Source organism: Ornithorhynchus anatinus, chromosome 16 (genome assembly GCF_004115215.2).
Source record: "Ornithorhynchus anatinus isolate Pmale09 chromosome 16, mOrnAna1.pri.v4, whole genome shotgun sequence".
Lineage (NCBI taxonomy): Eukaryota > Metazoa > Chordata > Mammalia > Monotremata > Ornithorhynchidae > Ornithorhynchus > Ornithorhynchus anatinus.
This window is the reverse complement of record NC_041743.1, coordinates 39598543-39626457: the sequence shown is the minus strand read 5'-3', so window position 1 is coordinate 39626457 and position 27915 is coordinate 39598543. Positions and strand designations below refer to the sequence as shown.

At 50.9% G+C, this 27915-nt stretch overlaps 1 protein-coding gene across 1 annotated transcript; it reads right to left on the bottom strand.

The window, feature by feature from the left end:
* Positions 1-513: 513 nt before the first annotated feature.
* Positions 514-27915, bottom strand: PSMB2 (proteasome 20S subunit beta 2). The gene is made up of 6 exons (XM_001508691.6): positions 27748-27915; positions 21792-21914; positions 20961-21031; positions 5740-5902; positions 3480-3529; positions 514-767 (listed from the first exon to the last, which is right to left on the bottom strand). The coding sequence occupies exons 1-6, from the start codon at positions 27836-27838 to the stop codon at positions 660-662; spliced, it is 606 nt and encodes a 201-aa protein (XP_001508741.2). The 5' UTR covers positions 27839-27915; the 3' UTR covers positions 514-659.

Below are 27915 nucleotides of genomic sequence, written 5' to 3'. Positions count from 1 at the left end.
AACCCTTGGGAAATTCCAAGAAAAAGACGTGCCACGTTCCCTCCCCACAAGGAACGTTTCCCCTGCCACGGCTGAGACCCTGCCGAGTCCGGGTTGCGTGGTGGTGACCCTGGAAGGAAGGATCCTGCTTTTGAGGGAGAGGACGTGGAGCCATCAGAGGCTCATGTCGAAATCTGGGAGGGCTGGCGCATTTACGGGCAACACAATGGCAGCCCTCTGGCTTGCTACTTGCTCTTGAGGGTAGAGCACCTGGGCACTTCCCCTTGCCGCTCTTTAAAACTTTACAACACTCCCTGTCCCCCCCACCATTCTTTCCTGTGGGGCAGCCAAGAGGTGGAGAACCTGAAAGGTGGGAGTGACAGGAGAGAACAGAACTTCACAACAGGTCCGGGGGCTGAAAAAATCCTAAAAACAACACTGAATCCGGCCATGGATTCCTATCTGCAGAAAACGCTCTGGTCTCCCTTCACCCCGAGGGGAAGCCTCACCGAGAAACAAATCGCAAGAGCCCACTTTGACATACCTGTCTTTATTGGAACAATCCATTTCTGATTCATCAAACTGGGTTCTTCAAAATGGTAGAAAACTATGGGATCCGATTTAGGAAGTCGGATGGGTATGGGCTGGAGGGGAGGGGAAAGAGGAAGGAAAGGGCAGGGCTAAGAACTCTCTTTGGACAGTGGGATGGTCTCCATGTCGTGGATGCCATCTTTGTCGATGATCCTCACGGTGAAAGAAGGCAGGTTCAGGATGAAGCGTTTCTTCAGCTGACAGGAAGAGAGAGGGAGGGGCCACGAGGTTACACTGGCGGCTCGATAAGAGTGCAAGGGATAGGACAACCTGGTCAGAGGCTTCTATGGCTCTGAAGCAGGGCCAGTGAGCTGGCCCAGGGTAGCAGGGGCCTTGCCTCAGGCTCCTAGCCATCTGAGATGAGCTGGGAAGTGGTGAGGGGAGAGAAGGGTATTGTTCCGAAATATCCATCCGGCCCCGCTGGGGCTCAGGGGGAGGGAGGGTGTATGCAGAGGGCATGGAAGGGGAGGGAGAAAAGGGAAATGGAAGTTTGGAGAAGGGGAAGATCTTCCCTAGAGAGTGCCAGCCACACTGGCCACTGGGTCACCTGCCCAAGCGAGCTAAATTCATTCCTCCCCTCTCCCATGGGACTGCCACCACCTCTTGATATCAACATCCCACATTCCTCCTTTCTTCCTGACACCACAATTTGGGGGCTACGATGGGCTCAGGGGGAAGCAGCTGAATCTTTCCCGACCGACAAGCCTCTGAGGTTAGCAATCCAAAAGAAATCCAAACTCTTCCCTGTGCTCTCCCTCTTCCCGGGTTTGGACTCTTCCCGGACACGCTTGGTCACCACTGGCTCTCAGGGCGGAAGGTCCCATCTTAAAGACTGAGAGAGGGTCTGGGCCTGGGGTGATGTCAGACCTCAGACTTGTTAACCCAATCAGCCTGTCACGCCCAAATTTATCTCGGCGCTACATCTTGGGAAATTTGTCTTGAACTAATACCTAGTAAAGGAGTAACTCTGTTAAAGGATTAAACCGAGCGCCTGCCAACACAGCCCGCTTCGCGGGTTCCCCGCCGTCCGCTTCCAGCCGGGTCGTCCCCGCTGGACTTTAGCAGAGACGCTGCACCACTGCCTGCCCGGCCCTCTCTCCAACGAGGCTTCCTGGGCCAGAAGGGAGTCGACAGAGGGATCTTACCAAGGGATGCCACCCGAGGGCATCAACTGGACCTCGCCGTTGGCTCACAAAGCCAGGGCAGAACTGAAATAATTGGATCAGACCCGGTCCCCGTCTTACCCGGGGTTCCCAGGCCAAGAGGGAAGGAGGGAGAACAGCTGATGGCCTGAGTTCACCTCCCTCCTTTGAAAGGCCCGGTCCCAGCACTTTTTTTTTTTTACAACGCCCGCAGGCTCGAGGGCAGGCCCCCTCGCTCTTCCGCAACCACCGGCCAGAATGGACACTTGAATGACGACGCTGCGGCGGAAACTCTGATAAAGCTCGCCTTGCAGCCCTCTGGTGGAAACACCGGGGGCCTGGGAGCTAGATCCCAGTTCCGCCACTTGCCTTCGGCGTGACCTACGGCAAGTCACCTCACTTTTCTGGGCCTCGATCCCCTCGTCTGTCAAATGGGGAGCCCATGCCCGGTCTTCCTCTTTCTCAGACCGTGAGCCCTCAGTCGGGGGGCGTGGGGGGACGGACCGTGTTTGACCCGGCTACCCACCCCGGTGTGGAGCACAGAGCGAGTGCTTAACCAACACCACGCTGCTTATTGTCTCCCTCCTTGCTCCACTGCAGGGAGGCCCTCCCGGGCCCCGGCCTGACCGCCGACCGTCTTAGGCAAAGTTCAGGAACGAGCCTGAGGTCAAGAGCGACCCTCTGCGCCGGCTGGGCCGCGCTTAATGACCATCTTTGTGCGTGCCGGGGAACAAAAGCCTTCCACGCCACACGCGGGGGGTTCCAGCCTGCTAACGCGCGACACCCCTTCGGCTCCCCAGCTGCCCCAGCCCCTCAGCTGACTGGCTGGGAAAGGCATGAAAGGGAGTTTGTTCTCAGCCCTGCTTTGGAGGGAGAGATTTACAAACAAGAGGGCGCGGAGGAGGGGGAAGAGGGAAACGGAGAGGGAAGGAGGGGGAGGGAGGGGGAGAGCTAGGTTAAAGCGAAGTGCTTGTGTGAGAAGACAAACTTAACATTCATCACCCACGCCCACGCCCAGCCATCCTTCTTACAAAATGGGGCCGTGTGGGTGCCAAAACCTGTCCGAGGCCCAGCCCCGGGACCAGAGTAGGGAGTCAAAGAGTTAATACTCGAAGCCCTCGGAAGGGGCTTCTGAAAAGTGACTTTCCAAGGCTCCCGGTCCTTGGGCACGGCCCCGGGCTCCCTAGCGCTGCTCCAGGTGGTCGGCCGGGAAGACAGACCCCGTCCCGCTGGGAATCCGTGGGCCGCTCTGGCTCTCCTCCTTCGTGGAGCCTTGATGCGGCCGCCAGGGTCTGAGGCCATACTTCTCCTCATTGATTTCAAATGACGTGGGGGTGTTTCCCACTCCCCTCCGCCAGCCCATTTTTAGAGAGATTACCCAGAATATGCCAATCGCCCCGGCCCTGGGGAAATGGGAGGGGAGGACGAGACGGAGGAAGGGGGAGACCACGCTAAGAAAGTTAAGAAGACGCCCTCCGCGGCCGGCTAGACCAATATTATGTTAAGTTCGGAAGGACCAGAAGTAAAGAAAAGCAATTAAGCTGAAAAGTTTACATTGGGGAGGACGTGAACCATGCGAGCAAAGACAACAAGGCTGCTCCCCACCAAGCCCACCCTCCCCTCGGCCGCCACCCCGCATCTGGCCGGTGGGTATTTATTACGCCTTCTGGCAAGGATGGGGAAAAATGCGACAGAGGAACCGGAGAAATATTGGCAGACGGAGGCAGACAGACATTCCTTTCTCCGGATCACATGGGAACCACTCACCTCCGCCAGACATTTCTTCAGGAGCTCGATGGCCTCCTCGCGTGTGATACCTGAAAGAGAAAACAGGCAGGCTCAGACGCGCACACAGGCGGCTTTAATTAGCGTCCGGCTCTCCCCACTCCAAACTTTTTATTCGATTTAAACCACTTCTTCGGCTAAGCGCGCACACGAGGAGGAGGAGGAGGAGAAGAAGGGGAAGTAGGAGAAGAAGAAAAGAGTCAAAGAGAAAACCTCCTTGCCGTTCAGAGCAAACACATTCCATATGTACTTCGGGCTGTGCCGGACCCAAGCGCTCACACTGCCACAAGCCATTGAGAATCAATTTGTTCCACTGGCTGGGAAGCGTGACGGAATTCTGCCTCCCATGGCCAGGGACCCGACTTTCGAGAAGTCCGGCCGTCTCTGCCTCCTTGACTTTATTACGGTTTTAAATCAGCTCCATCTGCCCGGGGCCGGCTGCAAGTCAGTGGGAAAGGGTGGGGATGTGGTTTGGTGCTACATTCCCTGCTGGGTATTAGTTTTAATAATGGGAGAGGCACGTGGGGGAGAGCGGGGCGAGTCTCCTACATCAGGAGCGGCGCTCGGTGGGGACGGCGCTCACCGCGACGACGCGGCGAGATGTTTGGGGGTTGGAGGGGGTGGGGGAAGGGGGGCGGCAGGAGGGGAGGAAGGGGCAGTGCCTCAGTTGGGAGCTGTGAGTCACGAGAGAAATCCTGGGAGGAAATGGAAGCACCCGGCCGCTAGACGCGTAAGGCTTTGGTTGTTGTTGTTGGCGGTGGCAGCCGGGAGACCGATGAGATTCTCACCGCCCCGATCGGGGGTGGGGTGAGGGGGAGGGTCGGGCAGGCGAGGATGTGGCGCCCCCAGAGTGGTCTAGTGTGGGGGGGGGGGGGAGGGGGGGGGTCTGCAGCCCTGAGTAACAAGTCAGGGAAGTGGGACTACTGGCACCCAAACCTCGGAGTCGAGGGACGTTGGGTATCGCGGAGTCCCCAGGTTTCCAGACCGACGGCGGCTGGCCTCGGTCTGCGGACAACGGCCGCCGGAAGACGACACTGAGCGGGGACGGCGCCGGAGATGCAGGAACTCAGTCTGCGTTTAACGGGGGCCGCGAGAGCTGCTTAAAAAAGGGAAACTTCAATGTCTCCGAGCCTCCGTGGCATCGGGTGACTCGGACTACTCCTGCTGACCAAATTGTTTGTATCGAACCGTGGAGGACAGCACCGGGGTTGGGAGGGGGATTCCGCTCTAGTCCGGAAAGTGACGTGGACCAGTGCAAAGAGTCTGGGACCGCAAGTCGGGACACCCAGGTTTTAGTTCTGTCTCTTCCACGGGCCTGCTGTGTGACCTTGGGCGAGTCACTTAACTTCTCTGTGCCTCAGTTTTCTCACCTGAAAATAGGGAGAAAATGCCTGTTCTACCACCTCCTTAAAACCGAGAACCCCGTCTGGGACAGGGACGGTGTCCGAATTGATTATGCTGCATCTCCCTCGGTTCTTGGCTAAGTGCTGGGCACGTTGTAAGGGCTTGATAAATACCATCATCATCATCATCATCATCATTAGCAGCCAGGGATTTGTCAGCAACCAGGGTGGCCGGGTGTCGGGAGGGTTTTCAGACCAAGTTTCACCCCTTAAAATCTCTCAACAAAAAGGGAATTATTTCTGTGAGGCATAAGTGAGAGCTCGAGGCACCGCTGTCTGACAGCATAGGGGCTGCCAGCAGCCTGCGGAGCCAGGTGCAATCATGATGATGACGGTGATAATGATTGTTATTAATAATAACAGTAATAATAACACTACTACTAATAATACCTTGAATTTGTATTGCACTTTTATTTCTTCCAAAGGGCTTTTACAACAATTATCTCTTTTTGTCCCTCACAACATCCCTGAGAGGCCCGGAGAGGCGGGGCTCATTAGCCCCATTTTACAGGGGAGGAAACTGAAGCCCAGAGATGACTTGTCAAGGGTACTCAGCGGGCCAGTGGCAAGGCTGGGACTAGTCCTCGGGTCTCCTGGCCCCCAGATTCTTCCCACTAGACCCCGTTGCCTCTCTGAGGACCCCACGGCGATCCAGCGATGGGGACGGGTGAGAGGCGATTATCGTTGTCTCGCACACAAGATCAGCAGCGGCTCCAGGTCACCCCACCTTTCCCATCCAGAGGGTAGTGCCCACCTCTGCCACCCCTACCCTCTCCCCCAGATCTGGACAGCTGGGAGCTAGCGGTCGGCTGTTGCATCCCCGGCCCCTACGCTCTTACTTGGCTTGTAATACCGGTCCAGGATGCTGAGGGTCAGGAAGGCGCCGTAGCCATGGGCGGCGAACGGAGCCTTCGCCAAGGCCGCCAGGTAGTCCATGTAGTAGAGTGCCGGGCCCTCGTGCTCGTCGTAGCCGGCCAGGAGGAGGTTCACATGGTATGGGGTCTGCGGAGGGAAACGACACATGGCTCTCTGGGGCAGGGGCGGCATACGTTGGGGGGGAGGGGGGCCTTGCTTCTTCCACTTTCCACGTTCAATGGGAATCTCCAAGTCCCTCCCACTGGAAACAAAGCGCTCCCGGCCGTGATCAGTTTTCCCGCAGGCGAGTATTTAAACACAGGGCCCGGTGGGGGTGGGGGAAGGGGCTGCCCAGCTTTCTTTTACTAAAGAGGAACCTTTCTGCACTCAAAGTCACCCAGGGAGACAAGGACCGGGCCAGGGGCTCCGGAGAGGACGTATCAGAGGCCGCTCCCCGCCTCAGGGGGAGACGAGGGCTCTTGCCACTCCCCGTGTCGTGGGAGGGGCTGGTAGGCAGCTTAGACCAGAACCTGTCGTCCCCAAGCCCATCTCCCAGGATAGGGCCCCAGTAGGCCGAGACCAGATGCCTGTGCTTAAACTCTGAGAGGGTGACCCGGCCGCGGCGATCCATTCCATGCAGAGGCAAGCTCTGTTGGGCCTTGACGGCAAGAGCGGACGCCGTTGCCAGTAGCGAGCCGAGAAGAGGAGAGAGCCACAAGGAGAAGAAAAGTCCCTGAACGGAAGTCAGCATTATCCACCGGGGAAGGAGAGGTACCCGCCGGTGAATCGCTCAAGAAGCCTAAAACCTTCCGGGACTGAAAGGAAATTCTTAGCCCATGCCCGGAGTGAGGGGTTCCGGTCGGGTGGCTCTCGTCTTTGCGTCCCCCCGCCATCTCTCTGGTCTCAGAGCCCAGTCGGATCAGCGGGGATGACTCGGACGCGTCTCTCCGACTCTCCGTCCACGGCGGACCACCCATCTCCATCGAGGCAGCCTGGCCGCTTACCACATTAAGTTCCCAGATCACCTAATGCTCTAAAGCCCCAGCTGCTTGTCTCCTATTTTACACGGTTTCGTGTTTTCAGCTGAACATAGAGTCAGACAGCATTTGCCACAGTGGGGAACAGTGCGTGTACACGGTTATGTGTGTATCCCCAAAACATATGTGATTATATGCACATTAATAGGAGAGACACTAACCACACTATCACAGAGCACAGAAGAATATGGAGTTCGTGGAATCAGATTATATGCCTATAAAAAATGGTATTTTACATTCTTTGAGGATTGAGCTATTAACATGGGTACTTGGCAGCCAGAGGAAAACCCATGTTAGAAAAGCAAATGAAAATATTATGTACTTGTTAGAAAACTCGAGACGACAAGCTAGCCAAGTGAAACGGGAAGAGCTCACAACACCTATAAAGTGACCCCAAAGCAGACCCAAACCGCAAAACAGAGCTTCTGCGTTAGGGCTCACAGACTGACAGATTCTTCCAAGGAACGGGGGAGAAAAAAATACATAAATAAAAACAAAATTGATCTGGAGTCAGGCCTTCTGAAGGAAACTAGTCCCTAGACTGTAATCTCATTGTGGGCAGGGTACAGGTCTACCAACTCTGTTGGATTATACTCCTCCAAATGCTTTGTACAGTGCTCTGCACACGGTGAGCACTCAATAAATACCTCGATTTATGGATTAGGTGGTTGAAACAAGGACCTGCTAGGCCCATTTCCCATTGCCAGCCTGACTTGGGAGCTGGGACCCTGGCCTCTGGCCCTGACTCATCTTTTGGCCTCTAGCCAATCTCTCAAGACATCCTGGGCCTCAGTTTCCCCATTTTTAAAATGAGGGGATGGATTTGTTTCCCTTCTGCTCTCAGGGGGCCTTGGTGACAATAAATAACCCCACAAAAGCAGCATTCTGGGCTCTTTGAAAAATATATGCTCTTAATTCAACATCCATTAGAGACGCTGCAATCTTCTCTCGACATCCTAATATTTCGCACAAAAAAGGAAGTGTTTAAGTTACAGAAAGGGGGAGATGCTCTCGAATGGATTTTTGGGGGGTGAGAGCACATCACTAGAATGTCAGGCAGACATAAAGGCCCTTTGTAGTCTTAGAGTTTCAGACTACAACAGCCAAAAGACGCTGCGTGGTCTCTTAGTCATCTCGCCGTACAAACATACAAACTCTTAGTTCCAGAGCCGTGTTTCTCAAACATGGGCAACAGAGGTTTGCTGGATGGCCATGAGTGGGAGCAAAGGTACAGAGAGACACAGTGGTTCAGAGAAAAACACAGGGACAGAGTCAGAGACTCAGAGGGATGCAGAGAAAGAGAGAGACAAGACACACGCATATACTTGCTGAGACAAACAGACCTAGATAGTCAGTGTCTTTTCAAGAACCATGAATGATTCATGGGTCCCTACTAGCTTTTCATCATTAGTCTAATTTTACAGTTACGCTGCCTTCGAAGTTTAGCTGGAGGCCCAGCGAAGTCTGAGAACAGTTGACCTACAGGGTAACTATCCCGTTGTTGGAGCGATGCCATCGGCGGGAGTCTCCGGGCTGCTGCTCGGCCTTTTCCCTCTGTGTGGCACTCTCTCCCTATTGCCTCCTCCAAGAGGCGTTCCCTGATAAATCCCCACCTTCCTGGTCACATCACCTCATCCCACTGCCTCCGATGAATATGTTTAGTTAGGGATTATTTGATCACCTCCTTTGGCTTTGATCATTTACGCATGTGTTCTTGCTCCTTTACCTATCATATGCTCGGCCACCAGGCCTCCCTTGCTCCTTCCCCCAACTCCCCCACCTATTAGGCTTGTAAGCTCGAGGGTGGGGGCTTCTGCTGGAGGCTCCCAAGCACCCAGCAACAGTGCTCTTCACTCAGAAGAGGTTCAATAAAAGTTGCTGTCGGTGATGAAGGGGATTTTGCCGAGCGGTCTTCCAAAATCCTTCATAAGCACGAGCGTGTTCTAGTCAGCAGCATGGGGCCAAGGCGGCTCAGCCCTCCGATCCCGGGATCTGGTACCTGCGTCAGTTGCCCGAGGTCCTCGGCGTCCCGATCGAGGTGGGTTTCCGGATCATCCCAATAAACCGCCGAGTTTAAGAAGGGGGCCGACGGATACCGAGTCAAAAGAATCCCAAGAGGAACTTGCCACCCAGACTGCACTGGCTTAATTAGCCCGGATAATATCATTTATTTATGCTTCAGCATCTGACAGGCGCTCACCAAAGTTGGTGTTCAGAGGCCGTGACACGTGGCTCGGAAGATAACTCACAAATTATCGTGTGACTTCAAACCGCCAACTTCTGCATGTGTGAGAAGCTTAAGCACAAATAAATGGTGTTATCCAGGCTAATTAAATCAATACATCTGTGTAACGACTTGCCGCTTCTGAAATTCTTCTGACAGCGCTCCGGGAGAGCTCTCTGGCTCAGGCTATCACTTTGAAATTTCAGAGAGAACCTCGCATAGCCTCCCTCCCCGCGATGCCAAAACCTTACTTCAAGACCTTAGTGAAGGCACATCTCCTCCAAGAAGCCTTTCCTCCTCTCCTCTTCTCCCACTCCCTTCTGTGTCGCTCTTACTTGCTCCTTCATTCATCCTCCCTCCCATCCCCACAGCACATATGTACGTATCTGTAAGTTATTTATTTATACTCATGTCTATCTCCCCCTCTAAAGCGTGAGCTCACTGGGGGCACGAATGTATTACTGTAGTCTCCCAAGCGCTTAGTACGGTGCTTCGTACACAGTAACGGCTCAATAAATATGACAATGAACAAGCTAGTGGTCCCTTGCCCCATTACTTCCCTGTCCGGCAGGGTGACCCCAAACAGGACAACCCCCCAATCCGCCCGATTCTCTGCCTGTACCCCATCCCCTCGGCAGGGTCTGGCACCCGGGTGGGGTGCCCACTTTACACCTTTGGGGAGAGCCAGGAAACCCATTCCAGGGGTTGGGGCTGCACCTCAAATGGTTAATGCTCGGCCCCGCAAGAGGTAAATACCTCCCCTGCTTTAACCAACAGGGGAATAGCTATTGGGCCCAATTATGCCACCGCCTGAGAAACAGTTTCCAGTCCAGCCCTAACAGGGTAATCCCCGCTCAGTGACTGGCTTTCTAGTAGGCTTCTCGGTTCCCCCCGGGGGGAGAGAGACCTTTCCCGGGCCGGAGCTCGGGCATTCCCCACTGACTGAGGAGCTGGCCCTCGGAGATGTATCAATATCGCTGTCCTCGGTGCACTTGGGGGCGTGCAAGGAGCCTGTTTTCCTCCACCTGGCATTTACTCTCTCCACTCTGAATGTGCTCGGTGCCCAGCCAAGCCATCCTTAAGCTGAAAGCGTTTGGGGGAATCATCAGATGATACACTTACTCACTCTGAGCCTCCGGATCGCTGACGACACAATTTCTTCTGCCTCAAATATTTACATCTACTGTGACTCTCTTGCACATCTATTAAAATAAGGTTTTCACGGCCCTCTCCCGGACATCCAACTCCTCCTCCTCAGTCGTCGAACCCCTTCAGGTCGGTCAAGCCCCTCACTTTCTGCAGTCGATTTTCCCTTGCTAAACCCTTACTAAACCCTTCCCCTGTCCTCCACCCAAGAAGCCCTTTTCTTGAAACAGAATCTTTAACACCCTAGCGCACTAACTTTTCTTTTTTTTTAACCCGACGGGGGAGAGACTCTTATTTTTAAAGCGCAGCTAGCTCGAGCAGTTTTCAGATGACGCCGCAGTGTAGAATGTGTCTTTGTGCTTGAGGTGAGGGCGGGCTGCCTGATTGGTCGGGCAACCGGAGGACCATCTATGGAAGGCCAATGGAAAAGTCCCAAGTTACCCCACCCAGCACTGCTCGGGGGCAAACCAGACCAGTGATGGGTCTGTTTGTCTCTCGCTTCTCCTGGGGTGTTTGGAAAAGAAACTAGGACTATCCCGAACCCTCATTCCATCCAAACCCACAAAAACCTATTTTGAAGTTAAGGTTGATCGTTTCCCCTCCCGATTCCCAGGCACACAATAGCCCGGTTTGCTTTTCCCCCTCGGATTTCGGTTGAAAGGTGCGTGAGATGCCGTGGGTTTTACAGCTAGGGGAGAACGGTTGCAATAACTACACTGAAACAACTAGAAGTGTCGGCGATGGGAGTCTGGGCGGTGCCGAGCAGCGGTGTGACATCTGGCGGAAACCAGAGTCACAGCGAGGGGGAAGAGAGGTGGGCGTGAGGAAGCTTCCCGCCGAGCGTGGACGTGGGGGTGGGGGAGAAAGTAAAAAAAAAAAAAAAAAAGGAAATAAAAAGGGGAGGGATTGACAGTATCTCTCTGGAGCCCGGCCAGCCGCTGCCACCTATAATTGAATCACACGACATCCCGGCGGGCCATGGGGCTCCAGAGAATGTTGTTGTTCCTGCTCCCTGTGGTGACCCGCTGCACCTTGGCCTGCTGAGCAACGTAGGAAACGAGTGGCAATTCCCCGCAGGTTAGTGAGCCATGAGGAGAGGAGCAGGGAGGACGAGGGGGAAAATGGAAACGAGCCAAAGGAACAGAGTTGTTTAATCTGGGGGTGGCTAGGGTAAACCGTCTTAATTCCCAGGCCTGTTCCTTTTCCAGCCCAGCTATCTCTCCAGGTGGTCCTCAGCACCGGCTCTGGGTCGAAGGGACAGGTGATTCTGAAGGGGGCTCGGAGATGCTCGGAACACAGGGCCTTCCACGATCACCGCGCTTAACGTTTCCAGGGGAGCAGGTGGGAGGCAGGAGGGGGGAAAGGAAGGAAATTCCAAGTTTCGCACTTCCTTGGGCCCTGGAAGTTGACTTCTTCATCCCTGCTGACAGGGGAAGAGGAAGGGGAGCAGCTTCGGCTGTGGCGATGCGTTTGGAAACTGCGCTGCCGGCTTTTCCCACCATTCTTCCTTTCGAGAAGGCGCCACTCGGGTTTGTGGTCTGGGTTTGGGTTGGGGAGGGGGAGATACAGCCACGAGTGACTTATCTAAAGGACAATTATCTTGCAGCTCCCCCCACGGTACAGTACCTGGCCCATGGCAAATGCTTAACCAATATTGCAATTACGATTGCTATTGTCAAGGACCTAACCCAGGGCTGGCTTGGGCTCACAAAGCAACCAAAATTCCCAGCCAAACCCTAGGTAACGAATCAAAACTGGACGTGGGCCTGTCCACCCCAAGACGGTTCGGTCCCCCGAGCTTTCACTGACTGGAATGAGTGCCAATCACAGTGAGTTTGGCTACCCGTTTGCCCTCTGACCCTTCCCGACTCAGACGTCCACAAAGGACATCCTTCCTGAGCTGAAAAACCTTTGTGCAAAGAACTCCGACAAGGCTCTCCGCCTCCTGGTTGAGGGCCTATTCTCAGCTGTTTTAGAACAGTGCTTGGCCTGTAGTAAGCGCCTAACAAATACCAACCCACTCCAAAAAGCTGGCAAAGAGTCAAACGTGGAAGAGATGGACCACCACCGGAACGAGAACACCAACTCTCAGAGGGTTCAAGGGTATGGCTTTTCAGAACGATGCTGAAAGGAAACTTATGGAGACCACTCAGCAGTTCGGTCCAGGAGGGAAGCCAGCAACTTCACTTTCCCACTGCCATTAGGGACACCTCGGAGAAGCTACCGATGGGGTTACGGCTGCGAGGTGGATTGTTTAATAAGTTTCATTTTAAATGCTAACCAGCAAGGGCTGCAAGAGGGTCAGCGGGACCGGAGCCGTCAGCTCCCGGTGACAACCTGGCAGGCCATATTTCGACCCACAGAATCAGAGAGGTTCCACAGATGCTGGCGGATGATCTCCACGGGCATAAGTTAAAGCCATCAGGGCGGGGGGAAATGCCTTTGGTTCTAAGCTTGGGTGTGTTCACCCGCTCTCTAAAGGTCCTGCCAATAGTCAATGTTGATTCAAATGCCCGGAGGGTGAACTAGATAAGGGGAGGGGTTATTAAGTCCAAACACCAAACCAGAGAGTCCCAAATAGCTGCCAGGCTGTAACTCTCTCACTTGGTGGTTTGGGCCTCGCTCTGACCAAGCCTCAAGCCCCAAGCTTCCTTCACTTTCTAGTTTGAATGGCAACCATATCGTAATTACAATGGATACAAAATGTAGTGGCTTGAGAAGCAACATGGCACAGACGCCTTATTATATCAACTAGTTAACACGGTATTTGTTTTCTCCATTAAACTTGCTAATCGAAAACACAACCTCTACCCAGTGGGTAATGCTTACAGAGACACATACACGGGCACACAGACGCCGCTGAAGGTCCGATGACATCACACGGCCCACTCTTGCAAGGGGTTGTCAGAGCCCTTCCTGCTGGCTCTGGGCTTTATAAATGAATTCCAAGAAAAATGGTGGGTATATGCGCTCGTGATTAACCCGGGAAGAACGGGGGTTGGTCTGCTCTGAATATTCCACACCCGATCACTATGGTACAGCCTCACAGCACTGTAGCACCCATTCTATCTCCTCCCCGCCCCCTACAAATAAATAGAAGTCACTTCAATTATTTAACTTGCCTAGAAGTTCACCAGAAAGGAGCACTACGCAGGCCACTTCTGCGGGTAAATCTTTTGGGCAGAATAGATGGGACCAGGGAGGTTCTTCTAAGAAATCGGTCTACGTAGCATTTCATTCACTTCATCTGTAGGCTGGTTATACTTATAAACATTTATAGCCATACACGCTATAAAAATAGAGTTCTATTTCCCACAGCACTTATGTAGATACCTGTAATTTATTTATTTATATTAATGTCTATATCCTCTATAGGCTGTAGACTGTATAGACTGTAGGCTCATTTACAGGCAGGGAACATGACCGCTAATTCTGTTGTATTGTACTTTCTGAAGTGCTTAGTACAGTGCTCGGGCCACAGTAAGAGCTCAATACATACCACTGACTGATCGATGATAAATGGTTCCAAAAGGGAAAGAATTTTTCAACAGCTGTAGGAAAATGCTCGCTTTGAGGATCAGGCTTCAGGGAGCACCTCCCCAAACAATCAACCACTGGTATTTACTGAGTGCTAACCCTGGGCAGAACACAATATTATGCGCTGGGGAGAGAGCAACAGAGTAAGTCAACATGATCCCTGTCCTCAAGGAGCTGACATTCCAGCTCCCCAGACGTTCACTCCATGAAGGCGATGGCCTCCACGGCTTTTTGAAGCGGACTCCCAGCCTGGCTCATCCCAGATCTCTGATGAGTCCTGAGCATCCCATCAAGGCCAAAAGACCCAAAATGCCAGCTTGCTGCCCTATAAGCTCATCCCTTCCGAAACATCACATTGCTCCCTGCACTCACCATGAGGGGTTTGGCACCTATGGCTTGCTCTTCAGTGTCACCCTGACAGAAACACTCACAGGAGCGGCACGGCCCAGTGGCCGCAACCCGGGCCCAGGAGTCAGAAGGACTTAGGCGTGACGCTGGGCAAGTCACCTGGCTTCATCTATAAAACGGAGATTAAGACTGTGAGACTCAGGTGGGATGTGTCCAACCCGATTAGTCTGTATCTACACCGGCGCTTAGAACAGCGCCTGGCATGTAAGTAAATGCTTAACAAATACCATTAAAAAAAAAAAAGCAACTGGGTGGACTGCCTGGTCCTTGGCTGGACAAATACCCTCACAACCAAGCTGGAGCCAACTTCAAACACACAGTTTTTCCAATAAAAGATATAACACTGCTCTGACTTTCAGAGCACCACCAACCCAAAAGGGTGCTTCATACAGTGCTCCGCATACAGAAAGTATTTAATAAATACTGCTCCTGCTACTATTATTATTTAGGAAGTGCTTTCTATGTGTGAAGTAGATCCAGGCTTACCAGATGGGAACTGGCCTGCCCCATAAGGAGCTCATGGTTGAAGAGGAAGGGATGACTCTCCCTCTTCTTTTGAGGATAAGATTCCTTGGCGAAAAGCTGCCTGACTGAATTTGGGAGCACTTCCCTCAGCAGGGAATCAGGGGTTCTCTGCTCTTTATAGACATCCAACTAAGTGGCACAAACACATGTTCTCTAAGTGAGAAAGCAACACCTCACATGCAGCCCCCCACTGGAGAGGGGCAGGGAGGGGATCAGTGGAAGAGGAGGAGAGAGAGGACTTTACACCTGCAAATTCCTAGCAGCGAAAGAGATGGAAATGACAGCTTCTTAAAAAGACTCCCGGGCAAGGCAGCTTTCAAAGAATGCTTTCTCCAGGCGTTTGGTCACAAGAGATCAACGAGGGTGATGGTTCAAAGCCCACTCTGCCTTTCTCCGACAGGCCCGGTCAAGCTACGGTGACCCTAGATGTGCTGAAGACGGGAGCTGTCGGCCTCTTGTTCTCCTTCGTGGTGGATGTGCCTCACACCAACCCCTCAGGTCCGACCGAGAGGCCTTAACTTCAACGTGGAGGCATTCCCAAGTCGCCGGACAGTCCAAACTAAAAGCAAAAACAGAGCCAAGTAACTACTCCCCCAGGACCAAAAATCCCGACCTTAGCTTGGCTTCGCCTGCGTTTGCTCTCTGCAGATAGCACGGCGAGGCAATTAGGGACGTAGGCCTGTGTCCAATCTCTATTTTAATGCAGGCATGTTCCTTCAAGGCTTCTGCCTCTTCTCCCTGCCCGTCCCACATAGTCAAGGCAGATAAGAAAGCCCAGATTACAGGAAGAACGCCCCCAAGCCGGTCATTTCGAACTTTCCCCTGGCTGACAGACAGAAGGTGGCACCTCTCTCCTTCTCTCTGAGACGTCGGGGCCCTTCCATGCTGGGCTCTGGGGCTGAAAGGCTGGCGGCTGATCGGTCGGCTTATGGCAGAAGCCCGGTGCTCGCGGAAGAGCATGGAAAGCCATCTGATTTTCACCTGCCCCTCCCCGCCGCCCCCCAACAAACCCAAGAGACTTCTCTCGACAGTAAAGATGCCCTCGTCGGGTGACGGTGGTGTCAAAGGGTGCCATTTGCTCAGGGCCACTGCCATCTGCAATAGCACAACATCTCGTCTCCGGTAAATAAACACATCTGCCTCTGCCAGTGTCCTCCCCACTGTGCTGCCCATCTGGAGCAGGTGAGCTGGAAGGCAAGCCCGGGCACGGGGGAGCAGTGAGGATCGGGCCTCCGGGGAGATGGCACATATAGAGGAAGAAGGCACCGCTGCGTCATGTCACATCCTGCTACTCGGGTTTGCCAAAAAGCCTGTTCAATTACCCTCGTTAGTGATAGTTTTTAATCACACGTAACAAATGGCTGTGGGTGTTCGAGGGGGCAGGACGTACAACGTCCCAGCTTCACCTGGGCCATCTGTTCGTGAGGTCACGTGACCTCATTGAGGCAAGCAATCAATCTCTTGGGCGACCGACAGCTGAGGCCTTTGTGTGAACTGGGGGGTGGGGAGGGGTGGGCGGAGTCAGAGAGGAGGAGGAACGGGATGGTCACTCTGGCAGCCTGAGTGGAAATCCCACCCCAGAGGCAAAGGCCAAGCAGTTCTAGGTGATCCTTCTAGGGGTCAAGCACGCCAGGTGTCAGTTACTTCACCACAAAGAGAGGAGACCTCATAGACAAGCCTGTGGGCAGGAGCACCCCGGGTTTCCTTTTTCTAGCAAGTACACCTGGAGTTCCCTGATAACCGGTCCCCCTCCCTACTTTCCGCCAAGACCACATAGGCTTGGACTTTGGGATCAGAAGCTCAAGAGGCTGGATCCCAACCTGACCCCCAGCTTCGTACTAGTGTCCTCACCTGCAAAAGATGTGATTTCTCCACCCACCAGTGATGAATATTTACTGAGCCTCCCTTGCCGTAGAGGGGGCTGGCACTTCCCGAAGTAGATTAGGAAACCTTAATGAACCAAGAGTTGTCATCTGCTTCTCAAAAGGGGAGTCTGAAGTGCTGAGAGGTGAAAGAGGGGATCGGTTGGGGGAGGGGGGAGCAGAGTGTGGGTTAGACCAAGAGTAAAGATTCCTGTTTTCCTCAGAGCCAGTCTTTCTACTCCCCAGGTCCCATTGGATTTTACCGATCTGTGCCTCGGTCTCCATCCCTGGGGGCTGGAGATGAATATTAGTTTTCGGGAGCTTGACGGCAGCCAAGTGAGTCACCGGGAGCCTGCCACATTTGGAACCTTAGAAGAAAACGCCCCTTTGCCTGCCGCTCTGGGCAACTGGTGGTCAGCGATGGTGTTGTGATGGCGGACTGAGGCCCCCCGAGGAGGAGGCTTCTAAGACTTCCCCTGGGACGGCCGGTGCCCACGGGTGGATATTAGGTGGTTGACAAAAATAGGTCCTATTAAAAACCAAGCGGCAGATGTTTAAGGAGAAAGTGCTTTGGCATAAAAATGCTGAAATACGGATGAGTCAGAGTCATAGCCCAGAGGCTCGAAGAAGGCCCGGAAACCTCTCGCTCGCAGGCATCTACCTGAGGGCGGGCTCGTTAAACCCACGACAGAAAAGCTTCTGCTCAAGCCAAAGTGGCGGGGCGGCATTTGGTACCCTAACGGTCTGAGAGCGCTTGACCCACCACCTGCCCTGGCCTCCTCGCAATCTCCCACTTCCTATGGTCCTTCCCGAGATACTCATTTTTTTTATGATACCGGTTAGGTGCTTACTATGTGCCACACACCGTACTGAGTAATGGGGCGGATACCCGATCATCAGGTTGGATCCTGTCCCTGTCCCACATGGGGCTCCCAAGTCTACAGAGGAGGAAGTGGGATTTAGTTCCCATTTCACAGATGTAGTAACCGGGGCCCGGGAGTTAAGAGACTTGTCTAAGATCACACAGCAGGCAAGTGGCCGAGCCACGATTCGACGCCTAGACCTGTGCTCTCTTTATATGCTGGCTTCCCAGGTGTGGATGTGGAATGACTGTCCAGATTCCCCCCCATCAACCCCAAGCAAAACCATCCCTTTATTTTTGGGCCTTGAACCAGCAGCTAACCGAGGGGCGGGGGAGAGGTCTTCCCTCTTCTGAAGTGCTTTGGGGTACAGGGATTGTGTCTGACCTAATTATCTTATATCTCCCCCAGTGCTTAGTCCAGCGCTCTGCTGGACTGAGAACTATGGAGCCCAAAATATGACATCACCTCTGCCAATGTACTTAAATCAGGGGCCTTTGCAAACAGGTCTGTCCAACTAGGTTTCCCCCTTGATGACTGTAACAAAAATGCTCTTAGTGTTCTTAGATCACATGGAGGAAGTTCAGGGACGAAGGCCTTCCTTTAGCCACTCGGTACCTGGAAAACCCCTGTCCAAAGCATCAAAAGTGCTTATTTGCAAAATCCCCGCTTCTAAATCAAATAACTAGATGCCAGTTCACCACTACCATCATCATGGTAATTGTGGTACTTGTTAAGGGCTTATTCTGTGCTAAGTATTGTGGCAGACAGAAGATAATCTGTCCCTGTCCCACATGGGGTTCACAGACTAAGTAGGAGGGAGAGCAGGGAAACAATCTCCATTTTACAGATGAGGAAACAGATTCAGGAGTGACTTGTCCAAGGTCACAGAGCAGGCAGTGGCAGAGCTGAGATTAGAACCCAGGTCCTTTGACTTCTGGGCTGTGCTCTCTCCACTAGGCCACTGTTTCCTTTCCTTCCAACCACCACTGCAATTCTTTTCTTTGGAATAATTAAGGTGTTTGTTAAGGGTTTACTATGAACCAGGAGCTGTTCTAAGCGCTGGGGTGGATATAAGTTAATCAGGTCAGACAAAGTCCTCGTCTCACATGGGGCTCCCACAGGCTAAGTAGGGGGGAGAACATGCATTGAACCCACTTTTTACAGTTGAAGAAAGTTTGGAAGAATTTACTGAGCGTTCCATGTTGCAGTTTGCAAACGGGCGTTCTTTTGGTAAATACATCAAGCACCCCGGTTGGTAGACGAGACAGGTTTACTGCATTTGCACGAGTGGTGCTAGCCGCCTTATCGCACTTGTAAGAAGAGCTTAACTCACTTAATGGCTGTGGTATTTAGGACAAAATGTTTATTTATTGTGCCCAGAGCCGGAATTCTGATTTCTCTTGCGCCTGATAAGTTGCAAGATAGAGACTTGTTTTCCAAGCGGGTCCCACTGTACACTTTAATAAATAGCCTGGGAACTTTTCTGGGTGGTTGGAAATCTGAGGTCTGACCCGTTTTCCACTCCCAGGAAACTGCGATGCTGAAAAAGGGGAGGAGAAGAGGTGGTCGAGCTTCCCCAAGTGGCGGTTTTGCCTCCGATGAACTCTAACCGTAACTAGGACCCAGTCTCCACCTAGATCCACCCAAATGCTAATTTTTTTTATGGTACTTGTTCGGCGCTTACTATGTACTAAGCACTGGAGGAAACAACGCGATAATCGGGTTGGCCGTAGTTCCTGTCCCACATCTCCAATAGGCCTTTCCTGGCTAAGCCCTCATTTCCTCTTTTCCCATTCCCTTCTGTGTTGCACTGACTTGCTCCCTTTATTCACATCCCGACCCCTGGCAGCCCCACGCCACTTATGTACATACCCATATTTATTTATTTGTAATTTATTTACTTACATTAATGCCTGTCTTCCCCCTAGACTGTAAAGCATGTTGTGGGCAGGGAGATGTGTCTGTTATATTGTTGCGATGTGCTCTCCCAAATGCTTAATACCTACACACAATAAGTGCTCAATAAATATGACTGATTGATTTATTAACGGGGCTCCCTGTCTAAGTTGGAAGGAAGAGGATTTAACCCCCCATTTTACAGATGAGGTAACTGTGGCTCAGAGAAGTTAGGTGACTGGCCCTAAGTGACCAACAGACAAGTGGCAGAGCCTAGATTAGAACCCAGGTCCTCTGCCTCCCAAGCCCATGCTCCTTCCACTAGACCATGCTGCTTCTCATCAGAAGGAATTCCTTGTTCGCCGGTAGCACCCATCGAAGACAGACTCTCATGCCTTCCACCCGGAAATGATTCTAATAATCAGAAAATAAGCTAATCAGAAGATCCCCACTGCCATTCCTTTGGACTCGCAAAGCTTCGCTACACTTGACTTTGACCCTCCAATACAGCAGTTCCTTTAAGCAGCTGTAGAAGGCAACTCTGTCCAGCCCCAAATACTGAAATGACCCCAGAACCATTAAGCCACAAGCTACCTGTTTGACACACAATCGACACACGGGATAATCTAACACAGCAGTAATGCTGGGGGTTCTGCTGAGGGACGAAGGAGCTGGCAAAAGGCAGCCCCGCTGGGTAGTTAAAGCCCAAAGAGCTGGGGAACTCAAGACCTCTCCCCTTTCTGCCTCCCCCTCTAGATTGTAAACCCGTTGTGGGCAGGAAATGTGTGTTATATTGTATTCTCCCAAGGACTTAGTACAGTGCTCTGCATACAGGAAGTGCTTGATAAATACGAACTGACTGACTGAGGTTTTCTCACAGACTTGCTGAGCATCTGTGGGCAACCCTGTCTGCCATTCTGTGCCTTCGCCTCCTTATCTGTTCAAGCACCTCCATCCTCAACGGGAGGCTGGCTAGATTAGATGATTGGGCAAAATGTTCTCGGCAAGGGCCGTGCGTTAATATCCATCTCTGCGGGGGAAGGTGGGGGGAAGCTATCTCCGGTCCCTAGGGGAAGCAGGCACAGAGCGGGGAGGCAGAAACATGACCTTTAGCCAGGATTCGGGTGCACTTTCTTGACAGGGCACTCTCTGATGGACACACACCCCCCAAAGCTCAAAAAAGGAGCCACTGTCAAGGGCCGTATTAATGACCTAACCAGGCTAGAAGTTGGAGATGGTGCCAGAAAGCAATCCAGCAAGACTGATTTCTAGATCACCTGCTGACAGTGCCTAGGGAGAACTGCAGATAAGAAACCCACGGCTTGTGAGTTAATCGCCTGTCAATCAAAACTAAAGGAGACTTTAATCTTCAACAGGCGGGAACCAAACCGAACCATTTGCTTAGAAATCCAGGAGTAATGAAAATCTGGATTACTCTTAGCTTCATCTGCACCCCAGCTGCGATATCTAGGCTTTGACTTGGAATCGGATCTGAGGCCTTTTGACCAATCCGGGCTTGCGGGCCCGAAGCAGTCAGTTGGTCATGCACCCGGCTTGCAAGAGAGGATATGGAGCACCTTAGAGAAAAACACCCCGGAGGCTGGAGGTTCTCTGCGTCGGCAGCGAGAAGGGCTACTGCAGCAGTCTGAAAGAAAGAGGGCCGACCTGCTAAGTGAACTAGCCCGCCTTCACTTCGGTACCGCTTACCCGACTCCGGAGGTAGTCGGCCAGGTTTCGACGGGTGAAGTTGGCCGCGGCCGTGGGAGACAGTTCATACCCTGGTGTGTGAGAGAAAAAGCAAAACATATTTCTGTAGAACCCAAATGGCATCCGAATTCCCTCTCGCCACTCCACGTGTGTCCTGTTTCGTGGGCTTTATTTGGTGGCTTGGTTTCAACAAGTGATCAGAAATTCCTGGGAGACTTATCGACCAGCAGATTGTGAAATCCTCTCCCCCAACTCAGAGGGATAAGAACCATCTCTACGTCCCACCCGTGTATTCTTTCCCAGTGCTGAGCACCTGATGTTCCTTGATCTTAAATAAGGGTCTGACCCAAGGTCTTGGGAGTGAAGAAAAATACGGCATACGTTCCCTCAGAAATCATTCTTCACCTCTCCAAAATCAGTCACTGCAAAAGATTTAGTTAGAGAAATATTCTTTTCTCCAGGACAACTACAGAAAGGCATCTGCTGCCAATTTCAACCACTGTCCCTCAGTCCTCTCCATGGGTAGGGAGGTAGTCAATGGCTGTTGGGTAGGTTCTAGATCCACAGGCCAGACCCAAGAATTCCACAATGGGTACTAATCCCTCCACTTTTTCTCCAAGAAGCGAAGGTCTACCTAGTTCACAAACGTAGAGAATGTTTATGCGCCCAAGGCCCAGGCGGCACTGCAGTCCCACGTCCTCAACCCGGTTCTTCACACCGGGCCAAAGCAGGGTTACTCTTACCTGCGTGGGAGGGTTCAAACAGAGCCAGCCTGCTTGTCCACTGCACTAGAAAGGCCCATTACCATGCTATTCTGGCTTGGATACCCACCGTTCCTCATTTTGTACAGCTGTACATTTTTCTGAATGTACTCAGCAAACTGCACCGTGTCTCCGGCCTCTCCCACACACAGGAGTAAGATCTTTTCACTCATCTTAAACATCTTGTCGTGATCTGTGGAAACAACAGAATGCGGTCCTTACCAAAGGACTGGACGCGCTGACATGTAGAAGGAACGCTGAATCACAAGCGAAAAAGGTTTTGTGTTTGTTCATTCATTCATATTTACTGAGCACTTACTGTGTGCAAAGCACTTGGGTGAGTATAGTCTAAAAATAAACAGACATTCCCTGCCCACAGTGAGTTTACAGTCTAGAAGCGGACATGATATTAATATGAATAAATTACAAATATGTACGCAAGAGCTGTGGGACACGGAAACCGACGTCAACTTATTCTCCTCCCTTCTCTCTGCACCCCCTCACAATCGAGAGAGTAATTTGCACCTGAAAATCATTCTTGGGTATTTAAGCAGTATGTGTAAACTTAGTGAGGTGACCTGTGCTGATCAAGGTAGATAGGTTTTGGAAGAAAAAAGAAGAGAGAGGGCTGAAGCAGGAGGGGGACAAGAGCAACATATCCTACAACCAAAGGAAATATATGAAGCTAAGCGGTACCTGAAAATGAAATTTAACTATCCGTGGAAATCGGCACAGATCTGACTGAAAATACAAGCAACATCAGCATCAACTAACAGACACCCCCTACAAAGCAAAACTAAAACTTGCTATTTAACAGTGGGGAGGGAAGGGACAACATACATTTTTAAAGGTGAACTATGTGAAAACATTTTTCACATTAAAACATAAAAAAATTCCAAACACTGAAATCTTATCTGGTTGAACCAGACTCATGTTCAGATTAGCGAGATACATAAATATCCCATGCAGCCACCGGTGCCTAAGGAAAGTGAGTACTTCGTATTCAAGACATGGCTGCAGAACAACAGTCTAAATCTCCATATCTGACTCTCACTTTCGCTTTCAATTTTTCAAATACTGCTGAATAATCTTCCCTGGAAGATATGTTCTAAAGCTTCTGAAATGTCACAATCCTTTAATAGGATTTACCGAATATTATGCCGCTGTTAACGACTTTAAAAGTTGCCTCTTTTGGGAGTTGAGACTGCTTTTAATATTGCTCGCTGGAACCAGAAGGAAGGCATTTTAACTTGAAAATGACCAAAGTAAGCTCTCTGAAGGCAGGGAACGTGTCTACCAACTCTGTTGCATTGTACTCTCCCAAGTGCTCAGTACAGTGCTCTGCACTCAGTACGCACTGAGTAAATATCAGTGACTGACTGAATACATGTCCTATGAGTCACAAAGCGTGGCCTCTGAACTACAGTTACATAAAGTTGGATTTGTTTTAAGCAGTATGGTTTAGTGGATAGAGCCCGGGCCCGGGAGTCAAAAGGACTGGGTTCTAATCCTGGCTTCACCACCTCTCTGCTGTGTGACCCTGAGCAAGTCACTTCACTTCTCAGGGTCTCAGTTCCCTCATCTGTAAATGTGGATCAAGGCTGTGAGCTCCATGTGGGACACTGACTGTGTCCAACTTGATTTAGCTTCTATCCACCCCAGTGCTTAGCACAGTGCCTGACAAAATAGTAAGTGCTTAACAAATACCACAAACCCCCCACAAAAACCCAGCCCCATTGAAAGCCTGAAAGTCTGTTGGTTTTAGGTCCTTCAAACTTCCAGGTCCATGCTCTCTCCCTAAGTCATTCTGCTTCTTACTTGTCCAAAGATCTTAGGAGACCGTCAAGTAGGTTAGAGAGACATCACCTTTTTGGAAAGACAGAAGAATTTCTCTGAAGTCAGAGGCCCTAGAATGATCGCTGTTATTGCAGTTTCATTCACAAACATGCCCATTATTAACCACTCCCGGGACCCCATTCCGTCTTTGAACAGTCACATGGTCTGCGCTTGGGTCACCCAAGAAAAAACCCTTCAGATCTCACTCCCAATTCCTCATGTGATGATGTTCTAACAATTGCAAGCCTGTTGCTATCGACTGGGATGGAGGGATCTCAGGACTCCGGAAAACTCTATATGCCTTCATTTATCATTCATGTGCTCCATTCTTTTCTGGGAACAGTCGCTAATTATTGACAATCTATGTTTCAGTGTGGTTTTGTGGCCTCTTTCCAAGCCGAATTACAAGTTCCCAAGCCCACCCTAACCGCCAACGGAACTGTCTCATCAGTCATAAGAGAAAGGAGAGTATGCAAAACAAATGCTGATTGTTAAAAATAGGCCATGCTCCTCATTAATGTTCTCTTCCTAGAAATCTATTTTGTAGGTTTCAAGATAGGCCTCAAATCCTGAGTTAGGATACTAGGACAATTTACCATACAACACTCCTATCCCACAGCATTTATTTATGAGAAAAATAGGAATGTTACTTCAGAGGTGTCATCTAAAGGTTACTTACCTGGTACCCTACTCTAAAGAACTAATGACGGTATTGAAACTCAAGTTTTCACCACCCATTGAGTTTTTCTATAAAAGTGGGAATGCAAGAGGGGAGTAAATCAATTTATTGAGTGCTTATTGAAAAGGAAGACAACTACAATTTCATGGTAAAATGGCATCACACTGAAGTGCTAGCTAAATGGAAGAGTGAATAAGAAACTGAGGAACAGAGACTGAGGATGGGGTTTCCACTTTGGCTGCATGTCTGGGGCAAGATGAGAAACTCCACATATTGCCATTTTTCCTAACTGTCCCAAGATTTCCATCTTCCTCCTTCCAAGGCTCCCAAACCCCATTACATTTTCCTTCCCTTTCCCTCACAATATCACCATCAACAAACACTGAGGAAGGATTCCCCTGACCAGGTCCTCTTCCCGCCTCCCCAATCAATCAATGGTATTTTTGGGGGTGTTTTGTGCAGATCCCTGTACTAAGCGCTTGGGAGAGTCCAATACAACAGAGTTGATAGACACGTTCTCTATCCACAACGTGTTTACAGCCCCAGAGGTGCTCTCTCCCTTTCCCCGTCAATCAATGGCATTGATTGAGTGTTTACTGTAAGCAGAGCACTGTACTAAGCACTTGGGAGAGTTACCTCATCTGTAAAATGGAGATTAAGGCCACTTGTCTGCTGCTTGACCTTGGGCAAGTCACTTCACTGTGCCTCAGTTACCTCATCTGTATAATGGGGATTAAAAAGCTGAGCTCCACGTGAAACAACCTGATTACTTTGTATAACCACGTCCTACCACTGACCTGGAATGCCTTCCCTCCTCACATCTGCCAAACTCTCTCCCCCTCTTCAAAGCCCTACTGAGAGCTCACCTCCTCCAGGAGGCCTTCCCAGACTGAGCCCTCCCTTTCCCTCCACCCCTCCTCATTCCCCCTACTCCCTCCTCATTCCCCCTACTCCCTCCTCCTGCTCTATCCCCTTCCTTTCTCCACAACACTTGTGCACATTTGTATATATTATTCATTACTCTATTTTATTAATGATGTGTACATATATTTATGATTCTATTTATCTTGATGCTATTGATGCCTGACTACCTGTTCTGTCTTGTTGTCTATCTCCCCCTTTTAAACTGTGAGCCCGTTGCTGGGCAGGGATTGCCGAACTGGACATTCCAAGCGCTTAGTCCAGTGCTCTGCACACAGTAAGCGCTCAATAAATACAACTGAATGAATGAACAATAATAAGGATAGCGTTTGTTAAGCGCTTACTATGTGCCAAGCACTTTTTAAAGTGCTGGGGTAGATAAGTGTTCATCAGGTTGTCCCATGCGGCGCTCACTTAGTCCCCATTTTACAGATGAGGAAACTGAGGCCCAGAGACCTTAAGTCACTTGCCCAAAGTCACATCTACTCCAGCACTTAGTGCTCGGCACAAAGCACTTAAATACCATACTTAATATTATTACAATAATGATGATGATTGAGAAGCATTGTGGCTCAGTGGAAAAAGACCAGGCTTGGGAGTCAGAGGTCATGGGTTCCAATCCTAGCTCTGCCGCTTCAGTCATTCATTCATTCAATGGTATATACTGAATGCTTACTATGTGCAGAACACTGGACTAAGCGCTTGGAATGGACAATTGGGCAACAGACAGAGACCATCGCTGCCCAATGACGGGCTCACAGTCCAAAGGGGGGAGACAGATGGCAGAGCAAAACAGAACAAAACAAAGCAACATCATCAAGATAAATAGAATGATAGAGATATATATATATCTCATTAACAAAATTAACAGGGCAATAAATAATATATACAAATATGCACAATAACATATACAAATATGCCACTTGTCAACTGGGTGACTTTGGGCAGAGAAGCAGGGTGGCTCAGTGGAAAGAGCCCGGGCTTGGGTGTCAGAGGTCATGGGTTCAAATCCCAGCTTTGCCACTTGTCGGCTGTGTGACCGTGGGCAAGTCACTTCGCTTCTCTGTGCCTCAGTCACCTCAACTGTAAAATGGGGATGAAGACTGTGAGCCTCATGTGGGACAATCTGACTACCCTGTATCTCCCCCAGTGCTTAGAACAGTGTTCTGCACCTAGTAAGCACTTAACAAATACCAACATTAAGTCACTTCACTAATCTGTGCCTCAGTTCCCTCATGTGTAAAAGGGGGATGAAGACTGTGAGCATCACGTGGGCCAACCTGATTCCCCTGTATCTCCCCCAGCGCTCAGAACAGTGCTCTACACATAGTAAGCGCTTAATAAATACCAACATTAAGTCACTTCACTTCTCTGTGCCTCAGTTCCCTCATCTGTAAAATGGGGAGAAAGACTGTGAGCCTCACGTGGGCCAATCTGATGACCTTGCATCCACCCCAGCGCTCAGAACAGCGCTCTGCACAGAGTAAGCCTTAACAAATACCAACGTTATTATGATTAGAACAGTGCATTGCACATAGTAAGCGCTTACCAAATACCAACATTATTATTATTATAACAGTGCGCACATCGTAAGCACTTAGAGAAGCAGCGTGGCTCAGTGGAAAGAGCACGGGCTTTGGAGTCAGAGGTCAGGGGTTCGAATCCCGGCTCAGCCACTTGTCAGCTGTGTGACTCTGGACGAGTCACTTAACTTTTCTGTGCCTCAGTTACCTCATCTGTAAAATGGGGATGAAGACTGTGAGCCCCACATGGGACAACCTGATTCCCCTGTGTCTACCCCAGCGCTTAGAACAGTGCTCGCCACATAGTAAGCGCTTAACAGATACCAACATTATTATTATTAGAACATTGCGCACATCATAAGCACTTAAATACCAACATTATTATTATTAGAACAGTGCCTTCACATTGTAAGGGCTTAACAAATAACATTATTATTATTATTATTATAACAGTGCTTTGCACATAGTAAGCGCTTAACAAATACTAACATTATTATTACTAGAACAGTGCTTTGTACATAGTAAGCACTTAACAAATACCAACATTATTATTATTATTAGAACACTGCGCACATCATAAGCACTTAAATACCAACATTATTATTATTAGAACAGTGCTTTATACATAGTAAGCGCTTAACAAATACCAACATTATTATTGGAACAGTGCTTTGCACATAGTAAGCGCTTAACAAATGCCACCATTATTATTATTAGAAGAGTGCTTTGCACATAGTAAGCGCTTAACAAATACCAACATTATTATCATTAAGTCACTTCACTTCTCTGGGCCTCAGTTCCCCCTTCTGTAAAATGGGGATGAAGCCTGCGAGCCCCACGTGGGACGGCCTGATGAGCTGGCACGCCCCCCCAGCGCTTAGCACATAGTAAGCGCTTAGCAAATGCCATCATCATTACGGAAACAATAAGAGGGTTGGCGGGCAACTACAGAGAGTTTAGAGTCCCTGCCCTTCCCCAGCTCGGGGAAGGACCGGCCCGCCTTCCTTGCTTCCTTCCTTCCTTCCTTCCTCCTCCTCCGTCCCGCTCACGGCCCCGCGGCGGCTCACCGTCCTTCATCTGGACGATGCTGCTGGCGGCCACCCTGTCGGAGGCGACCAAGATGTAGTCGGGCCCCTGGATGCCGATGAGGTACTCCATGGCGGGCGGACGGACGGACGGACGGCCGGCTCCCTCACGGCCCGGGGCTGCAGGCGCGGCGGGGCCGTGACACAGCA